The sequence below is a fragment of the Ptychodera flava genome, chromosome 11 (assembly GCF_041260155.1).
Source record: "Ptychodera flava strain L36383 chromosome 11, AS_Pfla_20210202, whole genome shotgun sequence".
Classification (NCBI taxonomy): Eukaryota; Metazoa; Hemichordata; class Enteropneusta; family Ptychoderidae; genus Ptychodera; species Ptychodera flava.
In genome coordinates, this window is record NC_091938.1 from 40,832,931 (window position 1) to 40,857,764 (window position 24,834).

The 24,834-nt window shown below is 39.0% G+C and overlaps 1 protein-coding gene across 1 annotated transcript; it reads left to right on the forward strand.

Moving 5' to 3' along the window:
* Positions 1-302: 302 nt before the first annotated feature.
* On the forward strand, positions 303-23,385 carry LOC139144287 (uncharacterized). The gene is made up of 9 exons (XM_070714963.1): positions 303-437; positions 4,738-4,835; positions 5,148-5,242; positions 5,935-6,161; positions 7,003-7,165; positions 9,597-9,703; positions 10,919-11,035; positions 13,362-13,483; positions 22,033-23,385. Exons 2-9 carry the CDS (start codon positions 4,784-4,786, stop codon positions 23,196-23,198), a joined length of 2,049 nt encoding a protein of 682 aa, XP_070571064.1. The 5' UTR covers positions 303-437; positions 4,738-4,783; the 3' UTR covers positions 23,199-23,385.
* The last annotated feature ends 1,449 nt before the right edge of the window (positions 23,386-24,834 follow it).

Sequence of the window (24,834 nt, forward strand, 5' to 3'; positions counted from 1 at the left end):
ATATGCACATTTACAGGGTCGCCGCAGACGGCGCTGCACACTATTTACGTTTCTCAGGTACTGCGCGCTGCGGGTTCGATTCCCATGAAGGTCCCCCGGCCCGGTAGAATTTACCCAAAATCATTCGACTTTAAAAAAAACATAATTTATATCAAAGACAGAAAAATCATATGTTCGCTCTCTGGTCCTGGATGGAACCTTGAATCCTAAGCAGCCGCTGGCGCGGCCAATCTGCTCTTTGACCTACATTTCTCCTTTCGTCATCACTGATTGTGTAGACGTAATCATTATCTGTGTAATTCGTTGAGCCCGCCATCGCATCTGATCAGGGTGGTGGAGAGCCGCCGAGTAGTATTTGGTGGACACTCATGCGTAGCTTTGCAACGGAGACTCCCATTTAAAGGGAAAAAATCGGTGCAGATTATCATTTTCATAAGGTAAGTAGCGTAAAGGTTACTTGATGCAATGACTGTAGTCTATTAATTTGAAAAAGTGTCCTTCGGAATATTCGACTGCTTGGTGGCACTGTTGCTTGCTGTGTATTGCCCCATGCATTAACCAATCACCGCCACTTGTGCCCGCGATGCTAGTACTGCGGACTCTCTGTTTCTGAATTCGAAAAGGAGTACAAACACAGATGCCTGCGTATAACAGGCACGATAGCCCTAGTCGTAAAGTATATATGATTTGCCAAATACATTCTAATTTGTGGCATTTTAATCGTATCCCGTGTGATCGTGAATAGGCCTTGTGCGCGGCCGATTCAAACTTGAACTTTCCGCACTCTCTTAGCCTTTTCAAATGTATTTTATTTAAATCTCCCAGGTCATCCCTTTGAAATGTTAATTAGCGCAACCGTAACCTTGGATTTGAAGTTTGGTTGACGGTTTTACAGTAAATGGTCATACTTTTTCGTTCGTTTTCACGTTTGTAATGCACGGCGTGTCGCTATGGCATTTGTGCAAGGTACTGTACTACAGCTGTACTTGATGGACAGTCGACATGCTCGTTCCACAAATCTTATTCTAAGATCTTACAACATCAATGCGGAAATTGTAAATATATATTGTGTGAATAAGAACATATGATAATTGGTAATCGTACCCTGTGTTTGCTGCGGATCCGTGTAGCCCTACCACTCCCTTTGCTTGTTGTGTTGGGGGAGTGGGGCAACACAACAAGCAAAGGGAGTGGTAGGGCTACGGATCCGCAGCAAACCCTGTGTTTGCGTCTTGTCACTCAATCCATGAGGTAAGTTTTCGTTCAACCATGGAGGTAGTAGGAGTGTGGGAGTGTTTTTTTGTTAAGCACCAATTTCATTGACATTGACAAGAATTATATAGCGGAGAGCTTCATGATGTATCATTAAATGGCAATATGATTAGTATGGCTAAACAATATCAATTCCGCCTTTCTCATTATCGTTTGTTTAAATTTAAAAAATAAACCGAACTCATCAAGTAATTAACACATTCTTATTGCTGGATGTGGTCACTTCGACCACATTACCAAGGTCACTTTGGCCTCGTCACACCTTCCTTGGAATGACAACATTTTAAAGATCATGCAACTTGCCAAGAGAAATGCTGTTTCTATGAAGAAATCTGCTTGCTTTAAAACAACATTCAGCTGTTTTGATAAGCAAAACGAATGAGCCGCAGCCTAGCATCTCTATGTATGCACCAATGAATGGCCATGTACACGGCACACATTGTAGCACCCTGTAATTGAAATTATTTCTAACCACCACTCAGTTATGCACAATCTACGATGATCATTTTCTATTCACTAAATAATTTTCTTTTTTTCTCTTCAGAAGTTTTACATATTTCACAATTTTCTCTTGTTGCACTCCTCTCAGAACGTCAACTTTCGAAGTTCGATATCGCGATGCTCTTTTGTTTGCAAGGCTGATTTTCACCCAAGTGCTCATGGGTTGAATGAGATTAACAATTTTTGTATACCCTGATTTTCGTCAAATTTTACGTGACAGATGAAATAAAGGTCAGATCTTTGTTTCTCAGGACTGGGGAAGTGTAGACTTGTCCAACTTGTAAAGGTTTGTTGTTATCAGAGATTTTACTGTAAGGGAATGTAAACTTTAGATGCCGATACCGAGCAAGAGTTTTCTGTAGTGTCTATGGCTAAATGATGTACTCTGTTTTTATGGTCTGGTGTTTTCCTGTTGGCTTCAGCTAGAATCTAAAACGTGATCTTCATCGTTATCAGAACATGCACCATGACTGGTATCAAAAACACCCTCAAAAATCTCTGTGTCATTACTCGGAACGTGGCATGCAAGAGCAAAGTGTACATCTGCACAATGTCAGTTTGATCGTTAATGAGATTAAATATGCGTACAAAGTATTGTTGTCGGGGACTGCTTGGCAAATAAACGTAGTATATTCCAAGTTAGATCATACAAAGAAACAACAGCAGTTGCCTGTCCCGTTTTTCTCGAGGGTCTATGGCAGCACCAACTTTGCTCATAATAACTCAGTACATGCTACATGATTAACCCTTTTCCTGCCAGGTTTGTCACACACCATTCTGCCAACTCTGTAGCACACTGCTTCATATTACCTGTATGCATGCAAGCCTGTATACACGACCCATTATCCTGCCAGGAATTTGACAAAAAACCTATTTTTGTTACACGTTAGCTGTGTTTATGTGCCTTCAATAATTTTCACATATCTGTGGACGTGGGAAGACGAACAAGTGTTAGTGCAGGGAAAACCATCATGTCAGATTTTACGTTAGTGAATTTCATCAGACAGTGACAGTGCACAAACACCACACCTCTCGACAGTTGGTTAGCAACCAAGAGAATAGTGTTAGGTGTTGCGCAGCAGCCACACACTTTCACATTTGCCCAAGAGAAAGAATTAGTAAACAACACAGTTCACACAAATTGGCAGAGTCGCATAGTATGAGGGTTTGTAATGTTGCAGTACAGACATGACATCGCCATGTAAGTTCACATGGGACGCAAGTAGACCATCTTAGTTTGCATGACTCTGACAATGGTATGATTGTACGCTACCGTGTAATTAGCTGGTGACTTTATAAGGATCCACGGAATAGACAGATAAGCAACAGATTGCTTGGCCCAAGCTTAAGTATCAAGTCAGTAGGCCTTATTTCTGCACAAACCAATCTGTTGCCGTAAAGGGGCGCATAGTTTACGACGATGACCTTGGCAGCCATATCGTCTGTGAACATAATCCAAAATCATGTCTGTGTATGACCAGGCCAAGAAGCGAGAGGGGATGGCCTTATTGTTCTCTCAGGCTGTCAAAAGTCCTCTCAGCAAGAGGAGAGCAAGTCGATTGGTAACTCCAATGGGTAGAGGCGAGTCTGTATTGTGACAGGTCCACTCAAGTTGGTAGACTGCATTGGCCCTGACCTCAGATAAACAGTTGACTCTGTGATTTTTTTGTGCGCACCGTTTGCACTGTCAGTTGTCTCGTGTAGTGTTGTTCTATGCAGGGGCCGACTACTCCTGTAGATAGCAGGGCCAGATTCAGCGTGGAGCCGGCAACTCCGGAAAACGAGATATGTCCGACAGACTTAAAATGTTGCTGTTCAAAATGATCACCTGGTCCAGCACTGCATGGATGCTTTCCTTGCCATGTCCACCGTTTGTATGGACAGTAGACGTCACAGACGATTAAATTTAAGGGCCTGCCCAATCATCTTTGTCTTATACAGGTTTCAGCAATGACTGGTGTTAAAAATCCAAAAGTGGCTACTAGCATTTGGCCATAATGCTGCAGCTACTGTGGTTATTTACATTAATCAGCCAAATACACACTGCTCCAATGCACCATTGGTCCTACATCAATCCTTTCTTACCAGCTTCGTTTGCGCCACCGTGTATGTTGTACACTGTACACGGTATTAATATGCAAAGGTCCATGGGTAACTGAATTGTTTTACTTGTCACATTATGACTGAGATGATGACCTTTAGGGAGCCCAACTACTGCATTAACAAACTCTGCTTGGACCATTCAGAGAATGTGGCACCCTTACTGGCTCATCAAACGGTGAGATGAGGACCATTAGAGATTTTATTGTGCTTATTTCACAATGGCGCATCTTAAAATCAACACTGATAAACTAGACTGCAAATGAATATAAAGCTTTTTATTGTTGAATTTGGTAAAATAAGATCAAAATACATCAAACAATATCGATGGTCAAGGAAAAAGTATTTACATGTTAAGTATTCATTTACTGCTAAAATCCATGGATTGCTAGTATTACAACTCCGTATGAATTGAGTGATAGATGGGTTCTTATGTAGCATTTTGCTAAAGCTTGGGAATGATAGTAAATGATTTGTGAAACCCCAATAACATTTTTGACATCTCTTATCCAATGGCATTGATATACCAAGGGGAATCCCAGATAAAATGACTGGGGAACACTGGTAATAAAACCACTTTTATGTAAAAATATATCTAATACCAAGGCAAAGAAACTCCACAAAACCAAACATTTTACAGGCCTGTTTGCATGTTATCCTATAGGATGTACTTGGGAGAACTGTTGAGTTTTCCAGGTTTTTAAGTTGAATTACTTATCAAGGATGTGCCACATGATCATATCAAGGGGAGAGCATATATGTCACAAGAATACTAAGCTCACTTGGGCTAATTTTCCATCCAAATCAGCCATTGCCTGAAATGTGGACATAACAGTTGTTCTTCATTTCCATTTATTTATACAGTTAAAAAGAAGAGTTGAAGAGAAGAGGACAATAATACACATTTGGCATGTCCAAAAAGAAGAAACAAAATGCATTCCAGAACCCTGCAGATGACAGAGGTAATTTGGCCTGAACTAGCTGTCTCCAATGTGTCCGAGTTTGAGTGTTTGTGTGTAGTAGCAATATATTTTTAAATATTTCAGATACATATGGGAACATTTTTATACAACTCCAACGGTAGTTTCATCCCAGAAAATTCAAAGAGAAAATGATTTTCCAATATTCTTTTCACTGCATCATTTCTAAATTTAAATTTCACCAAACCTGCATGCATGTATTTATGTATCTAACGAGATAAAAGCCTACATTTCACGATGATTATATGTAATTGTAGCAAAAGCATTTAAAACTAATGGCTTTTTGCATTTCAGGGGTGTGTTTCTTCTGTGAACAGGACCAGGATGATGTCCTCTACTGTGGTAAACTCTATAAGTGTAAAAACACAACCGTACATTATTACTGTCTGGTAAGTACAAAATATTATGAATAATTTGGTAATTTGATAGTTTCTCAGTCCACTGGAGGCATATATTGTAACACACGACAACGTGTCATCCAAATCTCTGTCATAATTCCTTAATTTACAGTCAATATGGTATGCAAAGATCCAGTAATGTGTTGACAGTTTCAAAAATATGTCAGCTGGTTAATAGTAAAATCAACTGTTTACTTGGTAAGTTTAAATGTGCTATATATCCATGTACACGTTCTTCAACATATAAAAGAACATAGCCATATCATCTACCACCAAGATGAGTGATAGCAGTGGAACTTCTGATTTTCAGTGAGAAATTTGGATTGAGTGTGTTACAAAACACATATTGACTCATTGACTGGTTATTTTGGGATGGCATCATACATTTATTTTCCCTTAGGCAGTTGTCAAAAACAGTCTTGTTTCCCTCAGCCTACAGCCTTGTGAAACAAGACTATTTTGGGGCGACTCAGGCCTGTCATTGTGACTGTCTCCAGTTTTTACTGTGTAGATAGTAGAGTGTGCGGAAATGTGATAAAAATTTTACCACATAAATTATCATGATAGACATGGTTTGAATAAACCCTCATCATGACAAGTCAGTGGAAACTCCACAGGAGCCAGGGTATATTGAATATTGTATTAGTGTTTTATTCTTTATGATTGTGATTTTTCATTTGCAGTTGTTTGCCAGTGGACTGAGTCAGCATGGTCAGGATAATGAAGGCATTCAAGGATTCCTTCTCAAAGACATTGCTAAAGAACAAAGAAGAGGCTCTCGCCTGACGTGCACTTACTGTCTGAAAAAAGGAGCTACAATAGGATGTGTCGTACCATCATGTAAACTCAAATTTCATTATCCATGTGGCAAAGATAATGGAACGTTATTTCAATTTTTTGGACATTTCAAGTAAGTAATATCAGAAAGTATTCCTTGAGAATACAATATAAAGGTAGTTTTCTTCTGAAATATGTCAGATTTAGTTGGATACCTCACCGTGGATTATTTTTATGTAATCTGCACTGGTAATGTTAGATTGGATAGCCACTTATGCTATTTCAACTAACCAAGCAGCAAAACTGATGTCCTTTGATCAATTTGAATTTTGTTGATAGTCTCATTTGAATTTTGTTGATAGTCTCATTTGAATTTTGTTGATAGTCTCATTTGAATTTTGTTGATAGTCTCATTTGAATTTTGTTGATAGTCTCATTTGAATTTTGTTGATAGTCTCATTTGAATTTTGTTGATAGTCTCATTTGAATTTTGTTGATAGTCTCATTTGAGTCTATGAGATCATAGTGTCTTTTGCCTTCAGCAATTAGCAAGCTCCACTTTACACTTTGTATGTGCTTGCTGTCCTTTTTACATGATAGTGTATTCTCTGTGCAGAAAAGTATTAACCATGCAAAATTATAATGCTCATCAGAAGCAACAAAAAATACCTGAGAGAAGATTGACAGTCCCAAAACAGGCTGATATGCAGATATGCAGATTTATTTGAAGATTTCATTGCAGCATTGTAATTATTTTTTTAACAAATACAGTTCAGTCAGTGATTTTACTTCCCAGATGAATGGGCCATGAAGGTAAAATTTTTACCCAAAGCAGCAAAATGATAATAATTTTTGAATCTACATTGTAGGATGTTTTGATATAGTATTCCAAGATGTTCCTGTGTCTACAACTGATCAGCTAGTAGTCACAGTAGTTGAAGTCTAACAAAAATGTTTTCCATTCACAAATGCAGCTCCTACTGTAAAGATCATCGCCCACAACAAAAAGAAACAGGACGGAAACTAAGAAAAGCCAAGTGTCCAATATGTATGTGCCATGTAGATGCTCATGATGAGTATAATGCATTGAAAACACCATGCTGTAAAAATAGCTGGCTACACAGGAATTGTGTCCAGGTGAGTAAGTGAACTTTGACAATGTTTATGTCAGTTCAATAGTTGTCTTCCAATGGACAACTTTCAAATCCATTTCATGAGATGTCCCTCTTGATTTAAGATATGCTTGATGCATTAGGTCTGTCTTTGTTCTTATTAGGCAGTATGGAATGAACAAACAGTAAACAGAATTACTTGTGTCACTGACAGTGATTTTTTTGATATTTTAACAGTATTAAAAAATCATTCAAGTCTTCTAGTGTTCAGAATACTGCTAGGGACCATAGATGATAATCAAATGCATTGCAAACAAAACTCATTGCATTTGATTGTGACAACCCATCATTTAACATTTCATGTATATTTATATATGTACATGCAAGTGGACAAGTTTAGATGACATCAAAGAGATAGTACAGGTGTAAAAGAACTCTGCACAGAGGCGGCAACCATTTTGAATTTCAAAAATCGGTAAATTTTGGGTAATTTGTTTCTCTAGCACCAAAATTTGCACGGTAACCTCGGATTTTTGTTCTTGATTTTTAAACAGAATGATTCAAATATTCCTTTAGAAAAAGTTTGTGCAAAAGTTGAAGTCTTTCCAGCGTTCTCACCAGGCCGCGATTCCGCGACATTCTCGCGTATATTTCTGTTTTGTCACGGATTTCTGGACCGTGCGCGCGCATTTGAAATTTTAAACTTTCGTGGAGCCAGCCATATGGATGGCCGGCTGTATCATGCGTATATACAGCCAGTACTTCTCAACATGGACGTAATTGATTGACGAGAGTAATTACACTTTCTCGTTGAAACCGAGGCAATCTGGAAGCAATGTCCATCAGAGGGCGTACTTAAACCACAGTCACTTGTGATTCCATACACGATGGCCACTGTTTGGTATGCATTATGTATACCACACAATGGCCATTGTGTATTGAACCACAAGAGACTGTGGTACTGACGCACTGAACGTGTTCGCGTTGCATATGTCCACGGAATTCGCGGAAGCTGCTGGAGGCGTCATGGGCACGATTAATATTTTCTTAGACTTCGACAATAATAATCCGAATTACGAAAACACAATAATGTAAAGCTTGTATACCCCAAAGGAACTACATGAACACTTTTCGAAAACAACGAACTTGAAGCTGGTCGCATTATACTGTGGGTTCCGCATGGCAACCAGTGTATGGACGGGCGCGACGTTGTAGTGTTCGTGCCGTTTAGATTCAGTCGATTTTTGTTCTCGAAAAATAACACAACTTTGTCTGAGATAATTTTTTAGGTCTTTGCTCTGTTTGAAATTGTGTATAAACTTCGCGGAAGGTATGTGTTCTATGATGTCATCAGGAATTGAATCCGTTCCTCGCCCACGCGACCTAGTACCTACAACTGGAAATGATTGACAACTTGCCCACTGCGGATTGATGATATTATTCCAAAAGTAGTTCAGAGGTTTAAACATGGAATAGTTGGAGAAAATTTCTCTTATTTTGCAAAATATTATCAATTCTTGGCTTGTGCATGTGATAAGTATATTATTCTAGGTGAACTCATACGTGAGAACATTGACATCTATTTTAACGTCCATGCTTCGATCAATTGGCCAAATTTGTAGCCTTTGCTGGCAGCCAAAATTTCACGTCAAAATGTGATGATTATTTACAAACATCATAGGGATATGTTTCCTAATCTGAATAGCTGCCATAGCACTGATTTTGCCTGTTCATTCTGCTGACTGTGAAAGGAGATTTGTGTGCAAAACAACATAACTTATGACAGAAATCAACTTGGTGCTGAAGAAATCAACTTGGTGCTGAACGGCTGGACACTCTAGCAACTATTATGGTAGAGGGCCCCGAAATGGAAAGTTTAACTTTATCAGTGCACTTTCACACTGGAAGGAACAAAAGTCCCATAGAATTTTCATTGAAAGGCACTGATATTAAATATCAGTTGATGTGTTTACCGAGTGTTTATATAAAAAAGTTGTTAAGCTGAATGAGTTGTTGAGTCCTTTATTTTTTCCATGCATAGAATAAGGTTCGTATTTGCAGTTTGACTATTTTAGCATATTTATCTTGTCTCACAAAAATCATCAGTTGTCCCACAAAATTTGCTTTCTGGTGAGAACACTGTCTTTCATTTTCAAGGCGCATACACTTTAAGGTGATATGACACTTGACTGACTCACAAGTGCTCTCTTGGATTGCAGCAAATTTTACTGTACACTCTTTGTAATATCGCAATACACTTGAGCCCCCTGACTTGCACATACTGTGAATGGAAATGTGTATTCAAAGTGTTGGTACACTCTTCATGGTCGATGATGTTAAGTTCTTGATAATTTCTTGAAAATTTTGAAATGTCAAAGAAATCAGCAACCATTCTTAGTTTTCAGTTAGTTCATGGATGATAATGTCTTCATTGTTGTGCATTTTTTGTATTTCAGAAACAAGCCTTAAATGCAGGTTACTATTTCTTCCGATGCCCCATATGTAATGATAAGGATAGATTCTACAAAGAAATGCTGGAATTTGGCATCTATGTACCAGAACAGTGAGTATCAAATTATAACTGCAATATCACAACAAATGCTGTTCTGAGCCTGTTAATTTTGCCTTTCCTCTCGCCCGCGCCCATAACTAAACATTAATGATCAGCACAGAGTCTGTCATTTCCATTATATTATCAACAAACCCCCCAAAAAACGTCAAAATTTACGAAAATTTCCTGTGCGAACGACAACGGGGCCCCAGAACTTGTCAGTGAGTAGTGCAGGCACTGCAAATGTTTTGCAAATCCGGAGATTTTTTGAAAAAAGTGTCTAAAACTTGGCCCACAAGTGCTCCATTTTATTTTGTGATTGATTATGATCTTTGTACAAATCACAGTTTTCATTTTAGCTGTAAAGTTACTATGTTTACGATATTATTCATATTCTCGGGCATGTAAACAGACCATTACTGTGTATTTGTGGGCAGTCACGTGGTTCAGCTCGATGAATTAAAATGCAATGGACAGGGCATGGTAACATAATGCATCATATTCAGCCAAGAGCTCTCTTTTATTCGAAAGTACAACTTCAACAAAATGCTTTACCCCACAACTATTGTTTTAACCCTTAAAGCGCGCGTCGGTTTATAAACCGATGCGGCATTCTCGCTCTCAGCGCCACGTCGGTATATAAACCGACAGTGGTTGCGTTCTATGCTTATGCTTAGCTATGCATTGCCGAACTCAGCCAGAAGAAGGGTATTCCTGACCCTTTGAACCCAGTTTAGTACCATATAAGGACTAAAATAATGACATCAGGCAGCCTAACAATCAAAATTTCCAGTAATTTATGCGAACTTTCTGTAAAAGAGGTCAGCGGTTTTCATGAATATTTAATCAGGTCTGCAGTTTCGCCCATACGCGGATACAGCCACAGTGCATTAAACGAAACATGTACGTACGTTTTGAAAGCTTTACCATGCCGTAGACACGGAAGACAACTATATTATGCCAAGCTACTGCCCTCTGGGTGATAGAAATGACATTGTTTTGAATAGCAATATATCCTAAGGTTGTATTTTTGAACATTGGAACAGGGAACAGTCATGAAATTTCTACTGGAGGCACATGTGGAAGACGATGAACCTCATGCAGAACAGATCACCTATAGAGATTTCATTGCACCATGTAACTGTAAAATATTCAAAAGCAAGCATAGGCTTTCCCATAAACTATACTCACCGTGTATGTAATTATTTCTTTGCCATGTTATAACAGAGATGCATCATGGGAATTGGAGGAGAATGCATTTCAAGAATTGTTGGAAAGACACAGTAAGTGTGATGTTGCCGATTGCATTTGTCCAGATGGTAGGAATTACAGTAGAAACAGAAGGTATGTCTTCAAACATAACTTGACAATGCTGAACCATAATGGGTTCACACAGTGCTAAATAAAAATTTGACAGAATCCTAGGGGATACATTTAAAGTCTAGTATTTTGTATGTAGAGCATTCCAAGATAGATCAGATTACAATTTTGGTGAACAACTGATTTACTTTAGGCGTGCCAGTAAATGGCAACCTTTGATCCAACAAACACAAAAATTGTAATATGTGAGGGTGATGCATGTTTCATATTTCACCTACTTGACAAGGTATCTTATAGCATGTTTAGCCCTTTTCCTGCTGAGCTTGTTGCACGCCTTCCTGCCAAGTCAGTAGAAAACCGCCCCATAATAGGTGCCTGCAAAAGATTGGCTCTCCTGCACGTAATCCTACCAGGCATTTTGGCAGAAACTGCCTATTTTCAGGGTAGTTTTAGCTGTACTTATACGTGTTAGACTTCGATAATTTTTACATGCCCGTATACAGGGGAAGGTGCTCAAGGGTTACTGCAGAAACAAATTGAGGTCACCAGCTTTGTTTGCTCCAGGGGGTGCGTCATTTTATTGCCATTTCATGCTTACTTTTTCGGAAGTAAGCTCCTTCAGTATTGCACACGTCCACTCGGTACAAACATAACCTTGCTCGTCGGTTAGTCAGAGACCCTGGGGGTTGTGCTAGGGGTGCAGCAGCACCAGCAAACCTGTCCTGTTTCCCCAGGGTAGGGTCAATTGAATACATACCTTCAACGACTTGGCAGTGCAGCACAAAAACTACGTTTTTGCCGTTGTATTAACGACATGGCTGAGCCATTTAAGCAAAGCTTCTACGTAGTGTAGCCAGTTCATTTTGGAGTTAGCTTAGGAGTGTTACCTTTCATTACTGACTTAATTGAGCGGTCCTCAATTGGGTACGGGTTTGTACCGTCTTGGCTTGGGCTGCAGCTAACGAGTGATAACCAGTCACTACACCCAAGTTGTCAGTCTCACTTTTGCGATGCACGAGTACAACGCAATATGATTCCATTGTTCTAGCCATCGACGTCTCCCAAGTCTGGCGGCCATTGTACAGCTGGTTTGCATAACAAGAGCAGTCCCTGCTCAGTACAGGTGGTAACCCCGTACCATTGACCTCATGTCCCTTCTAGAATTCTCTATATGCTAAAGCGTACGTAGCAACCAAGTCCTTTGCAACCCGTTACGTTTGCCTGCAAACCACAGCCAATACTGCAAACAATGAAATAAATAATCCAAAGCCACGTCCTCTGAATGACACAGCAAAGGCGGTGAAGGACGTTGGCTGGCTTGAACTTGCAGAGCTGAAGCCCAGCTTAATATGTCCGACACCAGTTTATAATGGTATTGCCGAGTCGTTCATATCCGTTCCATCGGAGGAACAAGTGGAGCCGTCCCGTCAAAAATACGTTCGCATTTTCAGTCACTCACAACTGAATAAGTGACTTTTGTCTGGCACCATCGGCACCATCTGCACAGTCATTTTTAAGCGGTAGCCTTTTAGATTAGCATTGCCGAGTTGGTCAAGCTTGGCAGCAATCTGCAAAGTGACCGGGAGCCAAGTAAGTCCAACTCCGCCAGAAAACGTCACCATGCATTCCTACCAAGTCCACTAAAAAGCGGTAAAAAAAAATACCAGCCCCCTCGGGTGTGGGGGGACTGGTGGACAGGTTTCTGCACCTTTCCCTGTCATTTGACACCCTCCGAACCCATTTCGAGGGAAAAAGGCGTTCCTTGTCAGAAAACCTGTCTTTGGATGACCCCAAAACGCACAAGCGATACCTACACGTAGTGCTATCGACTTGGCAGGAAACAGGGTACCGAAAACTGGCCCGATTTCCACTGACTTGGTAGGAAAACGGCCACCGGTGCTTGGATTCTGGCTACACCGAATTTCGAGCGGATTTTCACCGCCTTGGCAGGAAAAGGGTTAATCAGGAAAAATGTTTGCAGTATCTATATGTAGAGGGGTCTTCAAATGTTCAAGTTTTATTGTAAAGCAACATATGGGACATGTTATGGGCTCACTGGTTTGAACTTGAACTGATAGTGACATATGAACTTGGCATGAGGGTATACTGAAATCCATCTTGTAGAGATTAAGATAGCCTTTCTGACAATTTTGAATGTTACCAATATAAAGACAATTTTGCTGTTGTAAGAAGAACTTTTACATTAAACAGTGACTAAAACTATTTCATAAATACTTGTTTCGGATGTCTACATGTGGGCTCATCACAGTAGACTTCACAAAATTCATGTGTTCAGATACATTATTCAGAAACTTGTTTTCTTCAATGTCACACTTTGTTTATGTTTCAGTAAATGGGAAATCGTTATCTGCCAAACATGTGGTTCATCGGGCACCCACTTGAAATGTTCTAATTTGAAGTCAAGTTCAATTAATTGGACCTGTGTAGAATGTGAAGAGCTTTTGAAAAATGGTAAGATTTCTATTCTGACTGATATCTGTATTTTCAACAGACCAAATATCTTGCTTTGTAGAACCTTCGCTCATATATTAGATAATTGAAAGTGTTATGTGTTTAAAGGGCCTATGACATCATTTCCAAAGTTTTTAGTTTTTCCTTTCAAAACTCAGCTAGGGGACCTGTCTATGGATTGCTTATTGTGTCAGTTCGGAAAGATGTGCGCGAAGGGCGAAATTTGACTCCTTTTTCATGCCTGGTGATCAGGGGGCCTCTTCGCACCCGAGCCAGGCAGCAGTATTTGCATATTGACCAACAGGTACAATTGACGTCATTTGTACCACGCCATTGACACGAAAGTGTATTTAGCGTTCCTTGCATAAATTAGACCACAAACAAAGTCAGCTATATAAACAGTGCTCACAGACGCCCAGTAAACATTGGCAAGGAAGCCACACTGGCAGCCCATCTACATGGATTTGTCAAGTTGCTTCCAGCGAGGACAGTGATGACCAGAATTCAGAAAGTGATATCTAGGGGAATTAGCTTGAAGGTGCATAGGCAACCCCCGGCATCCAGAATGAGTGGTTCCAAATCAGAGTCAGATTCTGACTGACTCTGAAGGACAAAGCATGAGTGGACAAAGCAATAGAATGCTCGGGACAAATTGGAAAGTACAATGAGGCTACGATTCATTTCTTTGTATGAAATAAGACAGTATCAGTCTCAGTTTGAACTTTTCACGGTTGAATTTATTGGACACCGTGGTGCGAAGCACCAAAGGTGTCCTATGTCGCCACAATGTCTGTGTGTGTGTCCGTCTGTCCGTCCGTCCGTCCGTCCGTCTGTCCGTCCGTCTGTCCGTCTGTCCGTCCGTCCGTAGACAGATTTTGTTCCACTCATAACTTAAGAACCCTTAGGTCCAATGTCATGCAATTTGGTATTTGGTATTATCATGATGAGACTTAGATCTGATTAGATTTTGGTGGGTGTGGCTTATTAATTAATTGCTCATTTGCATATTTTATGACTTTTTTCGTTCACGCAGATATCTCAGAGACGCCTGGAGCGATTTCGTTCAAACTTGGTAAAAGGATAGTACTCTACCTCATACAGATGCACGTTGATTTGTTTCACAATGCGATCAAATTTGGCCGTGTTAGAGGACTTTTTAGTTTTCGCCTCCATAGACTCCCCTGTATAAGGCAATCCATAGACTCCCATGTATAAGGCAATCCATAGACTCCCATGTATAAGGCAATCCATAGACTCCCATGTATAAGGCAATCCATAGACTCCCATGTTTAAGGCAGTCCATAGACTCCCATGTATAAGGCAGTCCATAGACTCCCATGTATAAGGAAGTCCATAGACTCCCATGTATAAGGCAATCCATAGACTCCCATGTATAAGGCAATCCATAGACTCCCATGTTTAGGCAGTCCATAGACTCCCATGTATAAGGAAGTCCATAGACTCCCATGTATAAGGCAGTCCATAGACTCCCATGTGTAAGGCAGTCCATAGACTCCCATGTATAAGACAGTCCATAGACTCCCATGTATAAGGCAGTCCATAGACTCCCATGTATAAGGCCAAGAAAAATAAAAATTTAGTTTCTCATCGTATTCATATTGCAAAAAGGATGCAGTGACACAGTTTTTAGTCCCCACAGATAAAGTCCAGGGGCTCATAGATTGGGTCATGTCAGTCCGTCAGTCCATCCATGTGAGTCCATCCGTTCACGCAGATATCTCAGACGCTTTCACAAAATGTCACGTGACCTTTGACCTCAAATATACATATTTGTCCATAACTCGGTAACCACAAGTGCTAAACCTTTCATATATGGTATGATGGGACACCCTATGATGCCACATATTGTACCTCATTAATTATGTGCATATCTAATTTTGAGCAAGCCAATAGAGCTAGAGGTCTGATTTTTGGTATATATGGATAACTTAGCAATACAATTTTTTTGACAAAATGTCACGTGACCTCGGTGACCTTTGACCTCAAATATACATATTTGTCCATAACTCAGTAACCACAAGTGCTACACCCTTCATATTTGGTATGATGGGACACCTTATGACGCCACATATTGTACCTCATTAATTATGCACATATCTAATTTTGAGCGAGCCAATAGAGCTAGAGGTCTGGTTTTTGGTATATAGGGATAACTTAGCAATACAATTATTTTGACAAAATGTCACGTGACCTTGATGACCTTTGACCTCAAATATACATATTTGTCTAAAACTCAGTAACCACAAGTGCTACACCCTTCATATTTGGTATGATGGGACACCTTATGACGCCACATATTGTATCTCATTAATTATGCACATATCTAATTTTGAGCGAGCCAATAGAGCTAGAGGTCTGATTTTTGGTATATAGGGATAACTTAGCAATACAATTTTTTTGACAAAATGTCATGTGACCTTTTGACAAAATGTCATGTGACCTTGGTGACCTTTGACCTCAAATATACATATTGTCCATAACTCAGTAACCACAAGTGCTACACCCTTCATATTTGGTATGATGGGACACCTTATGACGCCACATATTGTTCCTCATTAATTATGTGCATATCTAATTTTGAGCGAGCCAATAAAGCAAGAGGTCTGATTTTTGGTATATAGGGATAACTTAGCAATACAATTTTTTTGAAAAAATGTCACGTGACCTCAATGACCTTTGACCTCAAATATACATATTTGTCCATAACTCAGGAACCACAGTGCTACACCCTTCATATTTGGTATGATGGGACACCTTATGACGCCACATATTGTACCTCATTAATTATGTGCATATCTAATTTTGAGCAAGCCAATAGAGGTAAATGTATGATTTTTAGTATATAGGGACAGACTATAGGATAGAAATTTTTTGACAAAATGTCATGTGACCTCGATAACCTTTTACGTAAAATACACGATTATGTCAATAAATAAGTAACCACAAGTGCTATGTCCTTTATATTTAGTAGGATGGGAGACCTTATGACAACACATGCTTTACCTTGTTAATTATGCCCATATAACAAAAATATTATTCTTAACTGTGTAACCTAGCATGTCCGTTGTCGTGTTTTTTATCTTCTTTCTGTCCTTATATATCTTGTCACGTTTCTGTCGCCTTGTAAATCGTACGATAATCGGTCTTGGTCTTGGTCTTCGCTGTTCTGTGTCGCCTCTTTCTTGAGCTTGTGCATCTTGTCTCAGACCGATACAGTATTTTATAGAAGTTATAAGAATTTTTCTCCAGATAATTTCAGACAAGAGCTGTCAAGACAAACTTGGAATAAGGTTTACATGCATAATGATGTAATGAAGCTTATAATAATTTTCTTTCAATTTTTATTGAATGTTGTAATAGACATGCTCCAATAGTATCACGGTCACTTAAATCTGTCTTAAAACGTAAACCTGGATTACTAAATCAATAAGAAAGTCAATTAACAAAAACACTCTTTATATGCTGAGGTTATTAAATCAGGTCATGAAATGAGCAAGTCTCCAAGTATAAACGTTATAGAAATGTACTGACAACAGTTTTAAGGTTTGCAAAACGAGATTACTACGCTACCCTTTTTAGGGAAAATCATGGAAATTCAAAAAGCAACTTGGAATACCATCAATGAAGTGCTTGGCTCTCGTAACAGAAAGCCATGTACTTGTTTGCCTGACCAGCTCATTGTAAATGCAGATGAGGGTACTCCGTTAACTTACAATAACCCTCAAGATATTGTAGATGGTTTTAACAAGTTTTTTACGGGTATTGGTCCAAGCTTGGCGAGTAAAATTTGTAGCTCTAGTTCTTCATATGAGGAGTTTCTCTCACACCCCTCAAATCAGTCTTTTTTTCTATTTCCTACATGTGAAGCTGAAATTGTTAGTCAATTGAACAGGCTTGACATGAAAAAAGCCGTTGGTTATGACAATGTGTCAGCAAAACTGTTAGTCAACGCTGCAGAACACATTTCTGGACCTCTTTGTTATATTTTCAATCTATCTTTTTACAAGTTGTCGATTCCCAAATGCCCTAAAAGTAGCCCGAGTAGTTCCAATTTTTAAGAAAGGGTCAAGAGACATTCCTGGAAATTATCGACCTATCTCTGTGCTACCACTTCTTAGCAAAATCTTGGAGAGGATTGTAAATAATCGATTAGTTACGTTTTTAAATAAGTATAATCTCCTCTACAAACATCAGTATGGATTTCGAGAGAAACACAGTGCAAAACTGTCATTAATTAATTTACTGAACAATTTGACGCAACAAATTGACAAGGGAAATACTACAATAGGAATTTTTCTAGACTTCGCCAAAGCGTTTGACACTATTGACCACTCTATTCTTTTATCAAAGCTCCATAATTATGGTGTCAGAGGAAACCCCAATCGTTGGTTTACTGATTATTTAAATCAGAGATTCCAATATGTTTCAGCAGATGGTATTAGTTCTATGAAATTGCCAGTTACGTGTGGAGTGCCTCAGGGATCAATACTTGGACCGACCCTGTTTTTGATTTACATAAATGACCTACCTAATTCATCTGACTACTTTGATTTCCGACTGTTTGCAGATGATTCGAATCTTTTCCACACATACTCGAGTGATACGAAATGTATAGACCTTTCACTAGTAGAAAACCAGTTGAGAGATGTAATCTGTTGGTGTGATGCAAACAAGCTCACTATAAATATTAAGAAAACCACCTATGTATTTTTTCACCAGAAACGTAAATCGGTGTATTTACATGGTAATATCTGTGTTAAAAGTGTGCCTTTAATTCAGTCTAATCAAGCGTCATTTGTTGGTGTAATATAGATGAGAACCTAACTTGGAAACAACATATTACTAGAGTCAACGCACTAATTAGAATGAAGGCAGGAATTCTTTTTAGAATAAGAAATTTTGTACCACAAAATGTATTAGTATTACTTTATAAATCATTTATACAACCATACATTACATATGGTTTAGAAGTATGGGGAAATACGTATTCATCCTATTTAAATTCCATTCTTATCACGCAGAAAATGTGTATGCGAACAATAACTTTTTCTGGATTAAGAACGCCGTCATTACCTTTATTTTTTAAATTACGCATCTTAGATGTTTATAAAGCTTTACAAGTTGCTTGTTGGTAATTTTGTTTTTGATTTATATCATCAAAATGTACCACATCCCATGATAGACTATTTCCAAGTTGTGGATCATTGTTATGACACCCGTCAAAAAGTAGGGATGAATTTAACATTGCCGAAAATGTACACATGTAAAGGTCAATCGGCAATTTCGTACACGGGTGCTCAACTATGGAACTCGTTGCCTAATGTAATTAAAGCTCATACTTCCAGGCATAGCTTTACAAAAGCACTGAGAGAGTATCTGTTACAGGAATACCTACAGTGAACTAGTTAAATCACAATAGTCGTCACATCATTGTGTATGAATTTTCAGGAATACCTCGCTCTGATATCAAATTTGTATCATATAAATATAAATAATGTTTGTAGACTCTTTGTATAACAGCGTACGTGTTGACCTGACTAATTTAAATTTTGTAAATGGGCCAGGCTCGACTAGCGAACAGCTATATTTTCTGGCTCCACATTACCACTGAAATGTAAATTTGTATTTGCCTGTTATGACTTGTGAAGTGTACTACTACTATTCACGGTAATAAACCAAGTTAATATATAATTGTGGGCAAGCCAATAGAGCTAGAGGTCTGAATTTTGGCATATATGGATTAATTAGCAATACAATGGGGTTTTTTTTTTCAAAATGTCACGTGACCTTGATGACCTTTGACCTTGAATATGCATATATAAGCATAACTTCATAGATCTAAACATATACACTCCAGTGATACTTCTTAATGACCTCATTTCCCTGCCCCATCAAGACTAATACTCCTATTACAAGTGGGGACTATGTCAATGTCAATGACTTGTTACTTCTATACAGAATATTATCTCACATAGTGAGTGTCTGAATATTATTCTGAATTGTATTCCAAAGCACATTCTGAAAGGACTCTTCTGGAATATACAGAATATTATCTCACATAGTGAGTGTCTGAATGTTATTCTGAATTGTATTCCTAAGCACATTCTGAAAGTAACTCTTCTGAAAATTTCACATTCTTTGCCACTGCACCATCTCCCTAATACATACTGGTGACCCACGGTGTCCACTCAAGTCTCACTTTGATTTTATAAAAAGTGGAGCAATCCCGCGCCTTAGTATTTCAATTCAGTGCATTGCATGTTGTAGCTGCAGTACAGTACACTCAGTGTGACAGTTTTCGGACAAACCTCAGTTTTCGGACATTCAATCACACGCTGTTCGTCGTACTCACTTCGCTCCGTAATGATAAAGTTGTACAAGTTATGTGACCTCATATTAAGTGAAGTGATACTGCTGTCCCGTTTTGGATAGTTTTTTAGTAGAAGCAATTTCGGGCACTACAAATTTGGTGAAGTTAGCCAGACCGTACGATAAAAGGTGCCGAAAGCAACACACAGAGACAGCCCATGTTTCCGGTAGGTAAGCGCCAAACACATATAAATATGGTTGAGTCGTCTATGGATTAAACGTAACTAATTATCACGAAATATTTACATTCAGTTTTTTAAACACATCAAAAATGAAAATCGGGGTTTTGAAGTTTCAAATTATCAGCATTTAGCCCCTAATCGCATTCCAAATACAACGTATGATTACTGCAATAGCAGTCCGGTGACTATGCACTCAACACAGGGTCAGCAAAAATTTGGGAACTTGACCCCCTAAATACAACTTCCGTCATGTTAACAGTTTGAGGATAAACACAATAATGTTTCAAAAGGTATGGTAATAAGATTTCGTGGTGCTCGTCATTTACGAAACGACTTTGGGCGATATTCACACCCTGTCCGAAAACTGTCACACTGAGTGTAGCTGTGTTGGACGTCAACCTTTGACAGAACTATCATTTCCTTGGAGCACGAGACAAGTGGTGCAATCGACTCATGTTCCTGTGCATTCTCAGAGCAAACGAATCCTGCAAAAAGTAATGTGTTAGGCCTATTTTGTACATGTTTTGAATGAAGAAAAACAAAGAAAGCTTTTCTCCGCATTGTTTAGTTGCCATTTTTAATCGCCATCTTCAGCTTCCTGCCGCACAAATGTTTCCCAATGAATGAGAATGTGACATCGACTGTCATCCTTCTTGTAATGTTTATTTTCCAAGTTTGGCACAAAAGCATAGTACACCTAATCAGATAGCCTGACAAGTCATATTAATTTACTGGATCGGCGCAGCGATCAGCCGTACACGACGTGACCGTTGGTAATCTTGTGAAAAGACCATGTCACTATAGCAAACTGCAACATTAAGGCACTAAGCTTTCTTTCAATGTTCCCTCATGCGCTGCACGCTGGGTGTACGTTCTGAGCAAAGGAAGAACTTGCCTCACACCCTTATGGACATGAGATATGCGAAGCTGTGAAAGGCTGTTTGCCCGTATTAAGATAAGTCGTCGGCTGAACTTCGAAAAGCCGAAAAAAGTCGAACAAGTTGGGCTAGGGGTACACACCCATCCGTAACTTTTACTTGCCTATTATCTGGACAAGGGGGTGATGCGCAATGCAAGGCAGTGACATAAGCTAACTTCAGGACCCAAAGAGTGATTTTACGTTTGGTTGTATGGGCATGTCATAGGCCCTTTAAAATCTTATGTCCGTCCAATTCTAGACTCTAGCCTTGTACCCAGAAGAATAACCAATTTTAGTTAAGTTACCATCATTCAGTGTGTGTACAGTGTGCTGCCATGGATGACCATGTCTTGTGAGTCCTCTCTTAACATTGCCGAATATCAACTGATTGACCCAGTCTTTGACTTTTAAAGCTAAGCTGACAATGTACACATGTGGAGATCCATCTGCCTTCATTGAGGGTGGGTCATTACTATTTCATAGTGGCATGCATGAACGTCTCTGAACCAGATAAATGCTTTTCAGCTGTATCATACAATTAAAGACATTCAAAGAAAACAACATTGTACATAAAATGTTCATAGAACCAGTTGAGAGTTAGTAATGAACATTGTTTTCTGAATGAAAGTAGCCGTCATTATACAATTACCATACAAAAAGCATTCATTCTCAGCCTGGCATGCAGTAGCTAGCTGTGTGTTCACGGGTGGCTGATCTTTGGACATTGAGTTGACCAAGTCAAATAAATTTAGTATCCTAGAAAATATCAATGTAAATGTATCATGACAGCTTCATGTCTCTTAAACTGGCTTTCGTTGACCTTCCAGATGTTAGAATCAGCTTAGAGCTCCAAGATGTCATTTACCAGGAGAATTGATACCCGTATTTGGCAATGGTTTCAATTGAATCAATGTGCATTGACTGAATGTCATTTTATATTGTCCCAATATGAACAACAGAATTCCAAACTGACTTTTGTCCAGTCTAATTACGAATTTATGGTATGGTAGACAATTCTACATGAAGTTTGTCAGCATAATTTTCAATTTACTCAACAGGACAAACAAATAACTCTGAAACAAAGAAAACTGTACAGTCTTCTGGCTTTGTGTGGAGGTTATCCCCTTCACCATTCCAACCTCCAGCTACACCAAGACCATTGATGACATTATCACCACCAACTCCTGGCACTCATGAATGTATTGACATCACAGAAATGCCACAAGTTGCCAACTCTCCAGCCCTGTCTGCAATCTACAAACACAAAGAGGTGGATTCATCCATCTATAACAGGCTCAGAAGACGACAGTTTATGATGTCCCAAAACAGTACACAGGTCTCTGGAGATTCGCAGAGTCATCAGTCATCAAGATGTAAAATTGAAGCTGACAGTAATGGTTTACCGGCTGAAGATGAATATAACAATAATATGTGTAGTGAATCATCACCTGCATATATTAGGAGCTTGAGGCGATTGCAGTTTGAGGAACCGCCACAGAATGTTGTGGTTATAGTCGATAGTGAGGATGAAGGTAAACTTCATCCACCAAGCCCAAATCCTAGTTCAAGTGCATGGCAAGCTTCAAGTTCAAATCAGTCATTCTTTAGAATGTCTGATGGTGTAATGTCGCCCTCACCTGGTTTCAACCAATGCAACTTTGGAAGTGGTCTGTCAGGTTTAGTTCCCAAAACTGAGCAGAGTGGAAAAAGCGTGGATGGAGATTTGGAGACCAAATCAAGTTCCAGTGATGTGATATTACTATCAAGTGATGATGAAGATATAAAGGATGTCACTGTCAAATCTGAATGTCAATCCGTGGATAAAGTATCTGTCATACAGCCACAAAAGAAATTCATCAAGAACACTACCAGGATGAGTATGAAAGCAAAATCACCATGGCCCCTCCGAACAAAACTCAGAATGTGTGAAAAACACAGGCGTGCATCAAAGTTTACTGTGATATCTTCAAATGATAATAACTCAACAGTTGGTGAGTCTAAGTCTTGTACCAGTGATATTCAGCTGGCAACACAATCAGACTACAATGCCACAACTGAGGACAACTCTGACTGTGAAGTCATCTTTGCTGATTGTCATGTCAGGGACCACAGTCTGCCACGTCTTCGCAAACGACATAGACAGCACAGTTTTACATCAATTCAAAAAAAGGTCAAGCCTAATGAAGACGAAGGTGATGATGCTGAGATCATCTGTATAGTGTAATACTTGAGGTAGAATGTGCCTCAGGGACAGATATTCAGACTCTCAAATTTTTACAATATTCTTTTGAACTACCACTTGTTAAGGGCTCATTTTTAAGCTTATGAAGCAAATAAAGTTTTCACCAGCTAAGTTATGTGTTATGTGAAAATCAGGAATTTTATTTTCCCCATAGAGATAACATGGGACAGTGGCCATTTTGAATTTTAAATGTTGGTAACTGTTGGGTAATTTGTTTCTCTAATACCAAAATTTGCATAATTGATTTTGAAAGAATGGTTGAAAGTTTGCTTGAACAAAGTTTAGGCAAAAGTTTGAGTCTCTCACTTTTGAGGTGTTAACTGCTTTAAATCATGTTCACTAAGATATTATAGTTTAAAAATTCTAACCTGTGAAAAATTAAACCTTGATCCATGCCAAACAGTTTCATGGCCATCATTTGTTTAACTGTGGCATTTGTTTCTCCTGTTGTCATGATTTTCCTCAATAAACATGTCAAGTCTTGCTAAAGCAAGGTACCATAGGGGTTACAGATCATTTGAAAAAACATAAAGTGTTAGTTACGTAGTAGCGACATTGCACAAATTGCCCCAAAAAAGGTCTTATATCAAGTTTTTCTGTCTTGAGTGTAAGTTTAGAATCAAATGTTGTCAAAATTTCAAAGTGTTACCAAGAATAATATTGTTCTTCCATGGAACAAACTTAGTTAGTCCCCACGGACACCGTCCGGGGGGACTTATAGGTTTGGTCATGTCCGTCCGTCCGTCCGTCCGTCCGTCCGTCCGTTCACGCAGATATCTCAGAGATGCAAGGAGCGATTTCATTCAAACTTGGTACAAGGATTACTTCATATGTCATACAGATGCACGTCGATTTGTTTTGTGATATGATCCAATATGGCCGCCAGGCGGCCATTTTATTACGATATTTTCATGTACAGAGCCATAACTCAGACATGTTTCAACCGATTTTATTCAAAGTTGGTACAAGGACATTGACCAGTGTCATAGATATGCATGTCAATTTGTTTTGTGATACGATCCAATATGGCCGCCAGGCGGCCATTTTATTACAATTTTTTCATGTACAGAGCCATAACTCAGACATGTTTCAACCAATTTTATTCAAAGTTGGTACAAGGACATTGACCAATGTCATAGATATGCAAGTGTATTTGTTTTGTGATACGATCCAATATGGCCGCCTGGCGCCATTTTATTACAATTTTTTCATGTACAGAGCCATAACTCAGACATGTTTCAACCAATTTTATTCAAAGTTGGTACAAGGACATTGACCAATGTCATAGATATGCAAGTGTATTTGTTTGTGATACGATCCAATATGGGCCGCCTGGCGGCCATTTTATTATGATTTTTTCATGTACAGAGCCATAACTCTGACATGTTTCAACCGATTTTATTCAAAGTTGGTACAAGGACATTGACCAATGTCATAGATATGCAAGTCTATTTGTTTTGTGATACGATCCAATATGGCCGCCTGGCGGCCATTTTATTACGATTTTTTCATGTACAGAGCCATACCTCTGACATGTTTCAACCGATTTTATTCAAAGTTGGTACAAGGACATTGACCAATGTCATAGATATGCATGTCAATTTGTTTTGTGATACGA

What these genes read in the sequence shown, in the direction of transcription:
- LOC139144287 (XM_070714963.1), top strand. Translation starts at nt 4,784, where the DNA reads ATGTCCAAAAAGAAGAAACAAAATGCATTCCAGAACCCTGCAGATGAC. An exon ending in CAATTTTTTGGACATTTCAA is followed by an intron (nt 6,162 to 7,002) that starts GTAAGTAATATC and finishes TCACAAATGCAG; the next exon opens with CTCCTACTGTAAAGATCATC. An exon ending in GGCATCTATGTACCAGAACA is followed by an intron (nt 9,704 to 10,918) that starts GTGAGTATCAAA and finishes ATGTTATAACAG; the next exon opens with AGATGCATCATGGGAATTGG.